The sequence below is a fragment of the Myotis yumanensis genome, unplaced genomic scaffold, assembly GCF_028538775.1.
Source record: "Myotis yumanensis isolate MYYU_CA2020_CCGP unplaced genomic scaffold, mMyoYum1.0.hap1 SCAF_16, whole genome shotgun sequence".
NCBI lineage: Eukaryota > Metazoa > Chordata > Mammalia > Chiroptera > Vespertilionidae > Myotis > Myotis yumanensis.
Window position 1 is genome coordinate 8,890,433 of NW_027223767.1, and position 16,305 is coordinate 8,906,737.

Consider the following 16,305-nt stretch of genomic DNA (forward strand, 5'->3'; position numbering starts at 1 on the left):
TCCCCCAAGTGGTCAATAGAATGAATGCAACCTGCGTGTTAGGCAGTGATTATTGATCATGGGCTCCTGTACAGGTTACCCACCATGGGTCAGACATTCTGGTAAGCATGTGGGTACATTTTCTTGTTAAATCCTCACTAAAACACTTGGCGGCAGATGTTTTCTTATCCCCATCTTATAGGTGAGGAAACCGAGGCACAGATTCAAGTTTGTGTGATAAATGCTGATCCAGGACTCAAACCCAGGCAGTCTCGTCCGGGTCGGAACCCTGGTGACCGTGTGGGACAAGATGGCTATCCCACATGGACAGGCTCCACAGCAAACACCTCCTGAGCCCTAAACACTGCGTCATTTCAAATACAACAGCGTAAGGTTTCCAGGATTCCAAAGAAACTCCAGGCACAAAAGACTTTTTTTTTCCCAGCATTTGTTAAGCAACTTTCAAAGGCCCTGACACCTTTGGGAACAAAAGTTGCTCCTGGCAAGTTCTTTTTTCTGTCCTCAGTTGGTACAACTCCTCATGCTTCGAAAATGGATCTACTTTCCAGAAACAGACAAGAGCTAGTTGGGATCAAGAGCTCCTGCTTCCCTCAGGGAGTGGCAGGACTTCCTTGACTCCTTTTGGGCCAATTCAGGAAAGCATTTAAAAATAAATAGTTTTCTTTTGTAACTACAAATGTAGTTACTGCAACTAGGGGTTTCATTACTGGCACCCAATCTAACATCCTGTCAGGGGTAAGTCACTAGTACAGTCTTTGCAATGGATTCTGTTTTCTAAGCACCTACTGTTTAGTTGCTGTTGACTAGTAGAACAGTCCCAACTATGACCTCTAGTCATTTCCTTTCTTTTAGCAGAGATATGCCATTGACATAGAATTCCAATTTACTGGTATTGTGCATTGTTTTAGGGAAAATCCTGTAGAATCAATAGGATGCCATGCGGTCTTCACCAAGTGTGAAAAAGCAGGCCTTCTAAGAGAAAAGCACTGTCATTGTATGACAGCCAGCTGACCATTCCACTGGGTCACAGAGATGACATAGAAGACTGACCTCAAGTAACTCACAATCAAGTCGAGAAAGAGACACGTAAATGTAACTAAATGTGATTAAATGCTGCATAGATTTATGTTTCAAAAGAAGTGATCTATTTAAATTATCTTTTATGGAAACTACATAATCTTCCTTTCTTTAAAATTTCCCTTGTTGATATAGGCAAATGAGGTCAGTTTCTGCTGGATTTGCATACTTGCATTTTAGTCCTTAGTTTAACTTCTTATTAAAGGTTTAAAAGGGTGGGGAGTAGGGGGGGGAGAGAAGTGATCTGAGCCCAGAAGGCAGAATTGGGAAAGGCTTCCTGGAGGGCGTGACATTTAAGCCAGGTCTTAAATAAGTAGGTGCTTTCAAAGGACAAGAAAAGCATTTCAGACAGAAGGAACCAGGTTAGGCTAGAAGAACAGGCCTGCGAGGGCACTGGTGTGGTAAACCGAGAAGGTTGTGAAAGGAGGGACAGGCTCTGCAGAGCCACCTGAGCCACCAAGTCAGAAAAGATTTTTTCCAGACCTCCACCCGCTCTTTACCCCACACACGTGGTCAGGAATCAATCTAGCTCGCTCCACACCCTAAGTTATCACCTAAGGTCTCTCTTCTCCATCCCGATTCCATTCCTGTAGCTCCCCAGCGTCTGCCCGGGATATTGCAGGTTTCTCCATTCATCTTCAAATCCCCCCACTTCCACTGCAGCCTGCAGTCAGTGAAACGATCTTTCTAAAGTATGCATCAGATCAAACCATTTTCTTGCTTAAAATCCCACTTGGTTTGCCAGCACTTCCACGATAAAGCTCACCCTCGGGATGATGTAGGATTCCCTGTATAATTATGACCCCCCCTCTCCAGACTCTGCCCGGCTCTGGCCCTGGCAGATTCCTCCCGGCTCTGGGATGGTGCACAGGTTACCAGAGGCAGTGGGCCCACTTCCACCCATTTAAAACGGGGATAACAGCTCCTACCCATGAGCCGAGGATTCAAACCATGCACTTAGGGCCATAAGCAGGTGGTGGCCTTTTCCTTGCATGTCTGTCCCAAGGACTCAGACTTTGAACCAGAACGATGTGATTAGATCAGCACGTTAGAAAGATGAGCAACAGTGGTAAAGGGCTGCGGGGCGGGGGGGGGGGGGGGGGGGGGGGAGCAGAGGGAGGGAGACCAGAGAGGCAGAGACACAAGGGAGATGTGAGTGGCAGAGGCAACGGGAGGAGAGAATGAAGGAGCACATGCAGGGATATAATCGAAAGGACTTGGTTTCTAACTGGGAGCAGAGGTGAAGAAGGGTGTTCGAAGAAGGCAGGTCTCAAAGCCCCTTCTAACGAGTTCTTACACTTTCTCTGCCCTCAGTTGAAGCACTTCTTCATCCTTTGAAAATGGATTTACTTTCTAAAAACAGGCAAAATTGGGTTGGGGCCCAGTTTTGCAAAAAAAGAAATTAAACTACGAAATGCCATGTGGCATGGATTAAGTGTAGAGCCCACGAAACAAGCAGGAATCGTGTGTATGTAGAAAGCATTTGCTTGGGAAAAAAAATCTAGCATTTTTATAATAAACCCTTGCAATCCATGTAACTGTCAAATGGTTTCAGGAGAAAGATCTCAAGAAAGCAGCGAGACCTGGCGCTCGGCCGATGCTTGCCTCGAACCATGCTCTGTCTTAAGCAAATTGCCTAATTAGTTAAGAGGGTGCCCTGTGTGTAGGACTGAGGCAGCAATAGTCTGCCAGCCTCACAAAGTTGGGTTCACAAGTGTTATAAAAAGGTAGTTCTATTTCGCAGTTCTTCAGTAAAACATAGATGTAGATGGGAACTTCAAATGCAGATAAAAATTTGATTCATTATACATTATGATTACTCAGTTGTGACTTTACACTGTGCTGTAGGGACTGACAATTTTAAACAGCAGAATCACATTTTACACTTAAGTATAAATATACTTTGGCATATCATCAGGAAAACAACAAAAAATGTTACCGTGGATATTGAACTACTAACCCTTGATTCCGAGGTTTGAGATGAGAATTCCTGGATGTTCATTTATCTGAAAGGTGGGGAAGACCAGGAAATACATTGCTTCTGTCTATAGCAAACTCCCAGAAGGTATATGGAAGCTGATGCTTCACGTACTAAAGGTGATCCTCACACCAGGTGGTCTAATACCAACTGTCCACTCCACGTGGTTCCCATGGTGTACCCGGAGAGTCACTCATCGGGGTCTCCCCTCAAACCACTTAATGAGGTATTTAAGGAAACCAACAAGTTCAAAATCAAGTTTTTAGGTCTATCTTCACATTCCGAGTACTAAGCACAGGTGTTGCGATGTGACTGAAGCACAGCCCAGGCCAGAGCGGGACATGGGCCCACCTTGGACCTGAGGCAGGGCAGCCAGGGCCCAGGACAGAGACCCACCTCGGGCCTGGGAGGAGGGCAGCCAGGGCCCAGGACACCTGACCCTCCTGCAGCTGAAGCAGGTGTGAGAAACAAATGAGCAGAGGGCACTTGAATACTAAAACTAGAGCCACCTCAAATTTCTTTCCTGCCTAACACCCCTCTCAGTGATTGAAACATAACGCCATCATGCTAACAGGACACAGCGGCCTCTGCACTGATGCTCAGGTGTCCCACTTAAGAATTAGGAGCTACTCTGGTTGGTTCTAAGGTAACCATCTCCTACCCTTTATGTTGACCACTGAGCCTCCGGGACCTCGGGCTTAAACTCATCTCCAAGATAACGAACCAGGCCTTGGTTAGGGCTATGAACTCAGGTTACCCCCAACTACAGTTCACTCTTCTCAACTCCACACTTCTCTGCTGTCAGGTATTTTAAATCAGTGTAATTTCTCATCTCTAATTCCATGAGAAACCAGTGTCACAGCCTGGATTTGCATCTCGCTCTCCTCCCCACAGCTGTCAGGGTCAGCACTTCAGTTCCCTCAGCCTTACTTTGCGGTTCCCTGTGTGTTTTCATCTGCCCAATGGGACACCACAACCTGACTTTGAAGGCTACAGTCAGAATCAAACAAGATGAACAAATACTGCACTGTCCACACCACATGGAGTGCAGCCTGCCTGGCTCTCATGGCACCAGGTCGGTGCTCAGCGGGGATCTGGAAGCTCCATGGGGTACCTCTCTGGGGGCAGCTAAGGCTCAAGGGGAGAGGCCAGGATTCCTACAGCCACACCCTTCCCTGGAGGATGCCTGCTCCTTACCACACCTGGTGCTATAGGGTTCCTCCTGCATCTCAGGTCAGATCAGAAGCAGGCACAGAATGCTAAGGTGCCAAGTTAACATATGGCCAGGAGTGAGGATTTGCTCACTGACCGAGAGGTGGGAGTATCACAGACACATCCAGTGCCCAGGCTTCAGTGTCCTCTCCAATAGTTCCCAGGGTCCCAAGGCTTTCGCTCACATACAAGTCCTCCCATTCATAAACCTCTCAGGTCTGAGAGGCAAAAATCCCCTCCCTCCCCCCCGTTAGCCCAGGGAGCCGAGAGTGACTGGGCTGACATGGAGACTCACCAGCAGCCACAGAACCAGGAGCAGAGAGCGTGGCTGGTGACCAAGCACCAAGCCCAGCAGACTAGACTCCACCCCATCGCAGGGGGAACTGTGCCCTCTCCCTCCAGCAGTAAGAACACCGGGCAGGGCAGGGAAACCAGCAAAGAACACAATTTAGGGGACTCTGCCTCCCACCTGCTCAAAGAGAAGGCAAAGCCATACAGCAACCACAGGAGAGCAGAGAAAGAAAAGCCATAAACACGTCCAGAAGAGACTCTCTCCCAAGGTGAAACTCACAGATAATTTAATGGAATTTACTTAATCTTCCCCTCTCAGGGTCTGACTTCAGAAAATCAAATTACAAAGTCATCATCACATCCTAGATTTATTACAACTGACCTGCAGGCAAAAGGATAGAACTATTACATAAACACTTCGATTCCATGTATATATCTTAAATAGAGGAGGATTTCAAACAAGAATACAGGATAAAATATTCCAAAGCTCCAAGAAGCAGTTATGTTACTGAGCTCCATTTTTACAGACAAATAAGGCAATATCCCTGCACATTAGCTTTTTGATAATTTTTATACATTTTTCTATGATACAAGAGAAAAATAACCAGAGCTCACAATGTACAGTTCTTACACTATTTTCACAGTCTGTGAACACTATACACCCTTTTGTTTTAATAAAGATACATTGTAATAAACTCCTTGCCCTTAAGTTTATAGTTTATAATAATCTATGATTAATACACTAAAATTGCTTTGATGTGGTCATCCACACAACAGAACAGTCAGATCAGCTTAGCTCCTGGACAGTCAGAACTGCTTTGATCTCCACTGTAGAATGGCAAAGTGACCCTGCGCCGAGCCCGACGGGAAGTTGACAGCAGACAGGAAGTTGAATCCCCGGGAGATACGGAGAATGATGGCTTGGTGTGGTTGAAGGAAGACACATAACAACGCTTCCTTTGAGAACACTGGGAAGTCTAAGGTTTATGATGCCATAGGGGAGAAAATGGGAAAATTAGGCAAATGGACCAAAGCGATAAATCATTTTTGAATTCTGAAATTGACAGGGAAGTGACTTTAAAACAGCACCATTCTCCCTTTATTGTTGTATAGTGTTGATGACTGTCACTCTGGGAGGAGACACAGCAGTACCTGCCCCGGGGGTTCTGGAACGGCCTCACCTGGTCTGGGACCACGGCTGTTTTATATTCCCGCGTGCTGGGACCACTCAGTGCTGCTCACAGAGCCGAACGCTCAGTGCCAGGGAGGCAGAGCAAACCCCAGGGGAAGCTGGCTGGCGGGGGAGTGAGGAAGCACAGCAGAGAGCAGGTTAGAGTGGGCTTATCACTGTTCGGGGGTTGTTTGGGTTGTGGGGTTGATTCTGTAGAACTCCAATTCCAAGAAATGATGACCTGTTAGAGGCTCTCGCAGGCGCTGAGCTCACCTAAGACTGCCGTTTCAGGTCCTCCCTGGATCACTCGTGTTTCTAGAGAGATGCTGCCTCATCACCTACCACGTTACTGAGCCCCATGATGTTCAGCCTCTTAAACATTGGCGCATCTGAGAGATTTGGGGCTAGAAATCCTTGGTAAGGAACATCCCTGGTATTATAAAGGTTTTTAATAGAGGGGATGGGGGGAGGCAAAGTACTGGATTAAGCAAAAGACACATAGTGACAAGAGACTACAGGGGAGGGGAAGAGGTTCAGAAACCGAAGACCTGGACCAGTGACGGCAAACAGCTGCAATTTGGTCTTTTGCTGCCTACGAGAAATCTCTATCTATCTAATCAATCAAGGCACATTGCTCCTCGCTACTCCTCCCTGGTAGTGAGTTACGATGGCTAAAGTATCAGGCTCGGGACAAAGGGGGAAGAGAGCTGCTAGGAGTTGTCCCAGAGAAGATGCTCGCATGAAAACGTCTGTAAACGTTGCCCTCCGTAATTTTTCTTCGTTCAGTCCCGGTGGTTGGTGGCAGGTGGAACCTCGGGTTGGCAGCACACCAAATGCTGAGTGACAATTCTTAGGATCAGCACCTTCTTTGACAAGGGGCAGACTCCCAAGTCTCCCAGTGAAGAGCAGAAGGATTGGTCAAGGAGAAAAGAGCACATTCTGTCCTGTCTCGATATTTTACTGTTCGCCTCTTTGAACACAACATGGTTTTTGGTAAAGATAAATTCATTCTAATTTAAAATGATATTTCAAACGGGAATTTGGCCGAGCACATCGATCCCCGAACATCGACTGTGACCATAAAGCAACAGGACCTCAGATCAGTAAGTCTATTGCACTTGGTGAAGAACAGAAACCCTCCTGTCTCCCGGCTCCAGAAGGCAATGCGTCTCGCTGGCTGTGCAAGCTCTTCTCACTCGTGCCGAGTCCCTACGTTCAGACACAGTACATCCATCACTGCGTTTTTCCAGGACCGGAAGTCTGACAAATACCACTCCAGTAGCTGCGTCTCCAGGTTTTGAGTCTAGAAATGAATTAAAGATGTGATCTAATCACAGTCAACAAATTGATCGTACTGACCTCCACGTTTCATGAGTATGTCATCGGGAAAGAGCAGGATGAGGTCTCTGACCAGCACGAACACTGGGATCAGTCGGATACTTCGGGGATGCACGTCCTAGGTGACGGGAGTATACAGACATGATGGAAACAAACACCAATCTTATTGCACATGGTGTCTGGGCGAGCAATAAAAACACTGTGATACGGGTGAAAATTCTTTACGTCTTGCTTCCTCTCAGCCCTTTTTTCTAGAGTCTGACGTAGCAGCGGCATCAATCGACATACATGGGAGAGCTGGGAGTTGCTGGCATTTGATCCAAGATTTTACAAACATAGCTTGCGACCTCTACAGTACGTTCTTCATACATTAAAATAAAGGGATGTTTCTGCAAGAAAATGGAAGAAAAAAACAAATCAAAATTTGTATCAGAGCCCACGTTGGGCTTTTCCCAATTTTGGAACAGCACAGAACCAGAGGCTCAACCACGCAGGGCTATGAAACTCCAGCACGGGCTCAGTGCTGCCAGCACAGCCTGCATTCCCAGGAGGCGTGTCAGTGGGTGTGGTCTGCCAGGCGTGATGCTCAGGCTGGGATATGGAGCCGCCTGGTTACTAATCTGTGGACCAGGGAGCATTTGCTAAGGCAGACAGCACTGCTGTTCCTCTGCACAGAACATGTGAGAACCAAGAACTACATGACCACCAGGTGCTAGTCTTAGGACAGACACCAACTCAACTGCCCGTTCCCCCAGGCACAAAGTGAATCCTGAACAAAAAGAACTGTTTCAAACCTTCTCACCCCCGCTCCCAAGGAAACTCAATAGAAACTTACCCTATGAACTCCTGCACCACACTCTCCAAAGCCTGGAGCCCATATCTGCCTCACAACCCACCGTTTCATACTCCATCTCCAGCAGTATTTTTCTTTAACAGTTTCTCTAAGCACAATGACTGGGGATAGCTATTTTTTTAACATATATTTTTATTGATTTCAGAGAAGAAGAGAGAGGGGGAGAGAGAAATAGAAACATCAATGATGAGAGAGAATCATGGATTGGCTGCCTCCTGCACTCCCCCAACTGGGGATCGAGCCCGCAACCTGAGCATGTGCCCTGATCGGGAATTGAATCAGTGACCTCCTGGTTCATAGGTCGATGTCAACCACTGAGCCACACCAGCCAGGCCTGACTGGATATCTTTAGTCACACCTGGGGTTGACCATAAGTCTGAGAGACAGAAGCTAAGTGTGACAAGTAGGTGGTTTTTTTCTTAAAATATTCCCACATTATCAGATCACAGTACTCTGTTCACCACTAAGACCAAAGACACATCCAGGAGACTACTTAAAAGGCCCAGGTTCCATGGGGTGGGTGAGAAGTTTTAAAAGAAATGGGAATTGGCTGTATGAGTCTAGATTTATTTGCATGAGAACATTTTATAAAGGCAGAGAAAGCACAATAAATTCTTACGGATGTGTTACACATACATAAACCACATGATAAAATAAAAATGGCTCCTTAAAGTGAATCTTAAAATTCTCCAGGGAGCCCAGCCAGTGTTACCCAGTGGTTGAGCATCAACCTATGAACCAAGAGGTCACCAGTTCAATTCCCAGTCAGAGCACATGCCCGGGTTGCGGGATCGATCCCCAGTAGGGGGTGTGCAGGAGGCAGCCTATCGATGATGTTTCTCTCTCTCTCATCAATGTTTCTATCTCTCTATCCCTCTCCCTTCCTCTCTCTCTAAAACATCAATAAAAACATATTTTTTAACAAATTTTCCAGGTTAATATTTATAACATGTCAAGGTCAAAACTTTCCATGAGAACATACTGAGTAAATCAGTAGGGAAGTTATAACTTCAAATTTTCTCTTTCCAAACACTTGTTTCAGAGCCTTTTACAAAAGCCCAGTGAGGTGAAGCTGTCTGTCTATCTGTCTGTTTGTCTTTGAGAGGTCACTGCCTGGTCAGTGAGGTGGAGCTGTCTGTCTGTCTGTCTGTCTATGAGAGGCCACTGCCTGCTCAGTGAGCCAGCACGCTGAGCGGACCAAGGCTGAGGAGACAGCTGACATTGCCAAGGTCTCATACTCACCAGAAGTTCTTTATACTTTGGCCTTTTGGATTCGTCCTTTGTAAGGCTAAAATAACAAAACAAAACAAACATTATTAATATGAAGACACATTTACCCCAAGGATTTTTTTTCACAAAAGAAATATTATAAAGAATCGAGTAGTTTTTTCCTTCAGATGCAAAGGTGACATAGCAGACAACCTGCCAATCTCAGAAAACAGGAAAAATTAGGCAATCTATGAACAAGAGAAAAGCAAAGCAGTTTCAGGAATGTATAGTAAAGAAGATATACTAAACACTCTGGCTTTTTGCTTATAAATATAAATTTTTAAACTATGTTGGATAAACAATAATTATTAAAAATAGTCAAATAATAACAAAGCCTGTTGTATTTAAAATACAGATTGAAACAGCATGAAGCAAGATTATATATCACCATCTCTGCATAAGTTTATTCTCAGGAGCTGCTCACACAGGCACGCACACGTACACACGCATACGTGCACCTTTAAAAGGTGGACAGACATGAGGTGTGGAGTTCACCTTCCTTGGAATAGGTTTCAGAGAGCTAATCTAGGGTTCTACCAATTGAACTTTAGGCCTAACTTGACTCCACACACCCAACCATGTTTTATGTTATGTCAGAGCAGAGATCAACCCCTGAAAGTATGGCCTGGTAGGATCTTCACTTGGTAAAAGCTTCCAAGTGATTTGGTACAATTTCACGATAAAAACCACATCAGAATGAGATGGCCAGTCTCACCTGGGCTGTATTTCTTGTACAGAGAACTAGAAACCGGGAGGCAGCGCTTCTCTACCACCCCCAGCTGTTTTCATCAGTGCCTGAGCAGAACAAGAGAGCAGGGCCCTCCAGGCTGCTGGAACCTCCCATGTAGCTGCAATGATCCGGAGTCCCAGCTCAGGAGACAGAGGGACAGGAGAAGGCTCCCCTGCCCCAGTGTTGCTAAGGTTAAATCAACCTCACTGTTCTCACTGCGTGTTTTTGAACATCCATAATTCAAGTACTCACCACAAGTTGACAAAGTTGATGAAACTCGGGGAGAATTCCCTTTCCTCCGAATTACTCAGCTGCGGGGGGTCTCCTTTCACGACTTGAGTTAGTTGATCAAATACACTATTCCACTTTGGATAAGGAAATCGGCCTGTGGCCAACTCGTACTGAAAGAACCCAGAGGAAAAAGCAAAATACACTAAGGCAATGCTTACTTCTCCTCACGGAAATGGCCATGTTGAAAATCTAAACTCTAAGCAAAACTCTTAAAAGCTTGGCATTAAATCCGTATCAGGTTAAGGTGGAATCTTCAGAAGTATTAAGGCTAAGTGGAATGATATTAGAATCAAGATAATATAAAGAATTCTGTATCAACCAAATCCAAGAACTTGGACTACAAGGAAACAATGAATTTAAGCCCCAAGTCCCACAGTGCATGCTTCAAGTCTGACTCCTTTGTATACAGGATTCTGCAAGGCTGGCTTTAGAACTATTTTAGTACAATATCTTCACTATTTATAGTCACCTGAGTGGAAAGCCATGTCCAGAACTGTTGCCAAATTCATTTTTAAGGTAAAATAACATTAAACATACAAAACGTCCAATGAGCTCCCAGGAAACAAAGTTCGATTGCCATTCTGCAGTTACTACAATTCCAACCACAACCAGATGTTACCATCACTGAAGAAAAAGTCAGGGTCAAAGCCTTCACCCTGAAGCCCAAAAATGATGCTTAAGAGAAGGAATAAGGTGAAGGATCTAGGACCCTAGAAATTAATTTCACACATTTCATAATTTTATGAGATTATCCACATAAAAAAAAAACAAATTATGAAGCAATTATAAGTACTGAATACCTTGCTTTAAACAAAGACATAGTACTAAAGAAACTTGCTAAAAAAATTTTTCTATGTTAGAACCGTTCACAGAACAAACATTTGTTTTTACTAGTATAATGAAGTAAATACTTATTTTTTAACATAACTGGTTTGGACACAAATAGGTATTTCTGAACCGTTAATATGCGAGCAGTAGCCTCAGCTAGAGGCTAGAGTCTTGCTGCAGTCTTTGCCACCAGCCACCAGACCTAAAAGATACTCAAGTTCCATGCTCTCTCCTAACTGAAAAAAAGATTCTTTCTCCTTTGCTCAGTTGGCTTCACAATGGGAAAAGATTCAGAAGGTGCCTCCCAGATCTGGCCACAAGAGAAACTAGAAGGAGTCTTTAGCAGAGCTGAGTTGTTAGCCTCAACTCTCTACTCAGTGACTTCACCAGGCTGGCAACATGACTCACCAAGAATAACTACATGGATAACTAAAGGGTAACTAACAGGGACAACTACAAGGAAATTACAAGGATAACAACAAGGACAGCTACAGGATAAATAACGAGGACAACTGCAAGAATAACTAAAGGGTAACTACAAAGATAACTAACTAACAAGATAACTACAAGGATAACTAACACAGCCCCATTTAGTGGCGGAAGATTCACACCCATGTTGGCAAAGCTTTCAAAAATCAGAAAAATGCCATCAAGCCTGGTAAAACAGCAAGCACAAGAAAATGAACCTAAAACTTCAAAACAAAATTTGGTATCTTTATATATAAAAGCCTAATATGCTAAGTGTCCGACCGATTGGTCGACCATTCAGTCGACTGCTTGACCAGTCCCTATGACATGTACTGACCACCAGTCAGATGCTCTGACTGGTAGGTCAGCTTGCTGCTGGGGTTCAGCCGATTGGGACTGGGCGAGATGGGCTGGACACACCCTGGAGCCAACCTCCCACGGTCCCTCCCCGGCCTCTAAAATATTTCTTCTAATTTCCTTTCAATGTGCACGAATTCGTGCACCAGGCCTCTAGTTAAAGAAATAAGCAAATAAAGATGCTTTTTAAATAGAACCAAAATTTCAACACAGCCAAGAAAGAAGAGTTGATTTAATTGTGCTTGGTTGCAAAGTAAGCAGCTTTCTTACTATTTTTTCTGTGTTGTTCTAAGGTAGAACTCTCCTTTAGAACTGTCACCTAAGCAGTTCTTGTTTCTCAACAACTGAATTACTTTCAGTTTCTCTGTGACTTTTCTATTCCTTGACTGGAAGACTCCAGTGACATGAACATATTCCTCTAACACACACTCTGCATAGTGTTACTGGACACACTACTCAGGCTGAGTGGAGGAGCCTGTGCCTTCCCAGGACTCTGACTGCACAGGAGCTGCCCCACCCGGTTCCATTCTCAGTGCACGAGACTCCTGTGTGTGTGACCAAGACATCCACAGCTGCAATGTTACAGAGCCCTAGGCACCTCAGAGAACCTTGAGAGAAATAATCAATTACGGTTTGATTTTTAAAGTATAAAACATACATTTATTCAACAACTAGAAGATACAGTCCCTGTGATCATAGCCATGAGGGAAAAAAATAGGTAAATAAAATCAAAGACTAGAAGAGACAAGAAGCAGTTCTTATTAGAGGTGGAAAACTGATGAAATTTACTTTCACTTCTAAATTTCTTGGTACACTACTAGGACAAGGCTGGGTGGACATCAACATACCAACGTGATCCCCAAACTCCAGACATCAGAGCGGACATCATAGCCTTGTCGTGATGCACTTGGGTCTATTCTTTCCGGCTGGAACACAAAGGGAAGTCACAGTCAGTAATTAGTCACATGATTAAGAAGCAGGGAAAGGGAAGCAACAGCTGGGCAGGTGGCCCAAATGCCAGCATAATCCTTACAGGAACCCATGTCTGGGGTCAGATTAAGAGTCATGGCTCTAGCCGGATTGGTTCAGTGGACAGAACACTGGCCTGCAGACCAAAGGGTCCTGGGTTTGATTCTGGTCAAGTGCAACGTACCTCAATTGCAGGTTCCTTCCTGTCCCTGGCCCTGATCAGGGCTCATGCAGGAGGCAACCACTCAATGTGTTTCTCTCACATCAGTGTTTCCTTATGTCTTTCCCTCTCTCTTCCATTCTCCCTAAAACTCAGGTGAGGATTAACAACAACAAAACAAACAAACAAACAAAAAGTAGTAGAAAGCCAACATTAAAAACAACCAACAGAAAAAAAAAAGAAAACCTCAATAGTTTCCTCCCTAAAGGGAATACAAAGCAACTCTCCTAATTTTCCCCCTAAGTACTCACAAGCACTTACAATCCTGAAGCTGAGAACAGCCAAAGGGAGAAATAGGAAGAAAACTGGAAAAATGTAAAAAATAAAGAAGTGCAGGGTCAGCTTAGCAGCAAGTAGTGGCAAATGGGGGAAAAAAGACTAAGTTTGTTTCCGTGAATAAGGCCCTACTGCTATATATTGAGATACAAAAGCAAATATGAGCCAAATTATAATTATTTTACCCATTCTTCATCATAAAGCTAAATTTACCATTATTTCTATTAGTCATTTTAATCAAATTAAACATTGTCAATATAGTAATATATCACCCTATCATTTAAATAGCTAACATCATTTTTAGTAACTTCTGTGAAATTAGAGACGAATATCTACACAATGTGTCAGGGATGAGAACACAAGAGACAGAGACAGAGATAGAGAGAGCGCGCGCACATCGGTGGCAGAGCAGACCATGGATCCTAAAACTGAGTAACTGCTGTTGAAAGGCGTGCCCAGAGAAGCATACCAGTTGGCTGAATTATACTCTACTAGAGGCCCGGTGCACAGAAATCTGTGCACTCGGGGGGAGGGGGGGGGGTCCCTCAGCCCGGCCTGTGCCCTCTTGCAGTCTGGGACCCCTTGGGGGATGTCCACCTGCTGGCTTAGGCCCGCTCTCCGGGGGATTGAGCCTAAGCTGGCATTTAGACATCCCTCTGGCAGTCCGGGAGCCCTCGGGGGATGTCCACTTGCCAGCAGGGAGCAGGCCTAAGCTGCAGTCGGACATCCTTAGCACTGCTGAGGAGGCAGGAGAGGTTCCCGCCACCACCGCTGTGCTGGCAGCCATCAGCCTGGCTTGTGGCTGAGCAGAGCTCCCCCTTGGGAGTGCACTGACCACCAGGGGGGAATCTCCTGCATTAAGCGTCTGCCCCCTGGTGGTCAGTGTGTGTCATAGTGACCAGTCATTCCCAGTCGTTCTGCTGTTAGGGTCAATTTGCATATTACCCTTTTATTATATAGGATAGAGGCCTGGTGCACGGGTGGGGGCCAGCTGGTTGGCCCTGAAGGGTGTCCCGGATCAGGGTGGGGGTCCCACTGGGGTGCCTGGCCAGCCTGGGTGAGGGGTGGATGGCTGTTTGCAGGATGGTCAAGGCCCCCAGTGGGGACCCTCACCCCATGGGGGTGTGGCCAGCCTGGGTGAGGGGCTGAGGGCTGTTTTCAGGCTGGCCACACCCCCTTCAGGGTGGGGGGCCCTACTGTGGTGCCTGGCAAGCCTGGGTGAGGGGCTGATGGCCTTTTTCAGGCTGGCCACGGCCGTGGGCTGGAAGCAGATATCTCGGATCTATTTAACTTCTATAACTGACACTTTGTTGCCTTGGTCCGGCTTGAAGCCCCTCCTTGAGCAGAAACCACGGTGGCTGGAAGCAGGTATCTGGGATTTATTTATCTTCTATAATTGAAACTTTGTAGCCTTGAGCAGAGCTCAGGGCCGGCAGGGCAGGCGGGAAGCTTGGCTTCCTCCATCGCCGGGCAACTCAAGCCTCCTGCTCGCTCCAGCTCCGTGGCCGCTGCCATCTTTGTGACGAAGTGATGGTTAATTTGCATATTACTATTTTATTAGCTAGGATCACTGTTGGCAACGACTAGTTTGGACACCTACATAGTTTGTTTTAAACATGAGTACTGTGGCTGCATAAATTTTCATTGTAAGCTACTTATTATTCATGAGCCCAGACACTTAAGTTACATGATAACTTACAGAAATTTGTACATTAGGGATGCAAATGATTTTTGCCTAATAACCCCAAAAGCTATTTCCAATCTTGGCATGACGAAAATCTTTGAAGATATGACAAGAGCTAGAAACCTCAAAGTTAGCAATTGATAAGCTCATCACAATAAAATTTTATATTTCTGTAATTGAGCCAAAAATATGTAAAATTTAAAGACAAATGACAACTTTTGAGAAAACTATCCTATATAATAAAAGGCTAATATGCAAATCAACCAAACAGCGGAATGACCGGTCGCTATGACGTGCACTGACCACCAGGGGCAGACGCTCAATGCAGGAACTGCTTCCTGGTGGTCAGTACGCTCCCATAGGGGGAGCGCCACTCAGCCATAAGGCTGGCAAGCACAGCAGCAGTGGTGGGAGCCTCTCCCACCTCCGCAGCAGCACTAAGGAACAGCAAGCTGAGCAGTAAGGAGCAGCGAGCAGGTGGGCAGTAAGGAGCAAGGGGTCCTAGATTGCAAGAGGAATGTCTGACTGCCAGCTTAGGCCCCTGAGGGTCTGGACTGCGAGAGGGCACAGGCCGGGCTGAGGGGCACGCCCCGTTCCCCCCGCACCCCACGCACAAATGTCATGCACCAGGCCTCTAGTGTAATATAATTCTCCTTATATTTTATCTACACTAATAAAAGAGAAACATGGTAATTGGCGTACGACCGCTACCCTTCCCATTGGCTAATCAGCGTATCCTTATGCAAATTAACTGTCAGCCAAGATGGCAGCCGGCAGCCAGGCAGCTGGAAGCGAACATGAGGCTTGCTTGCTGCAGGGACTGCAGACTCCAACTCTCAGCCGACAGTTTGAAACTTTGTAACAAATATAGCCAGCCGGGATCTCAGAGCTGAAGTTATACATTGTTTCGATCAGAGCTAGAGCCAGAGCTAAAGCTGGCCCAGAATAAAAAAAGAAAAAAAGGAGCGGTTGGGAGATTCGGTCAATCGCCAGCCTGAAGGCAGCCCTCAGCCCCTCACCCAGACTGGCCAGGCACCCCAGTGGGGACCCCCACCCTGATCCAGGACACCCTTCAGGGCAAACCAGCCGGCCCCCAGGCCTCTATCCTATATAGTAAAAGGGTAATATGCCTCCCAGCACCGGGATCAGCGGAGCCGGGAGGCCTCCTGGCACCGGATCAGCGTGACAGGGGGCAGCGCCCAAACCCCCTGATCACCCTGCGGCTCTGTGTGTGACAGGGGGCGGCGTCCCAACCCCCTGATCCGCCCTGCTCTGTGTGTGACAGGGGGCAGT

The 16,305-nt window shown here is 46.0% G+C and overlaps 1 protein-coding gene across 7 annotated transcripts in view; it reads right to left on the minus strand.

The window, feature by feature from the left end:
• Positions 1-4,823: 4,823 nt before the first annotated feature.
• The window catches only part of MAP2K4 (mitogen-activated protein kinase kinase 4), a 119,755-nt gene continuing 108,273 nt past the window's right edge, over positions 4,824-16,305 (minus strand). For 6 of the 7 annotated variants that reach the window (XM_070395108.1, XM_070395106.1, XM_070395110.1 and 3 more), the window contains 4 exons: positions 12,712-12,789; positions 10,172-10,320; positions 9,163-9,208; positions 4,824-7,456 (listed from right to left, as the gene is read on the minus strand). In XM_070395108.1, the coding sequence (XP_070251209.1) occupies positions 7,343-7,456; positions 9,163-9,208; positions 10,172-10,320; positions 12,712-12,789 (387 nt within the window). In that variant the 3' untranslated portion in view covers positions 4,824-7,342. The remainder of the gene's footprint in view (positions 7,457-9,162; positions 9,209-10,171; positions 10,321-12,711; positions 12,790-16,305) is intronic. The other variant, XM_070395112.1, reaches the window with a different exon arrangement.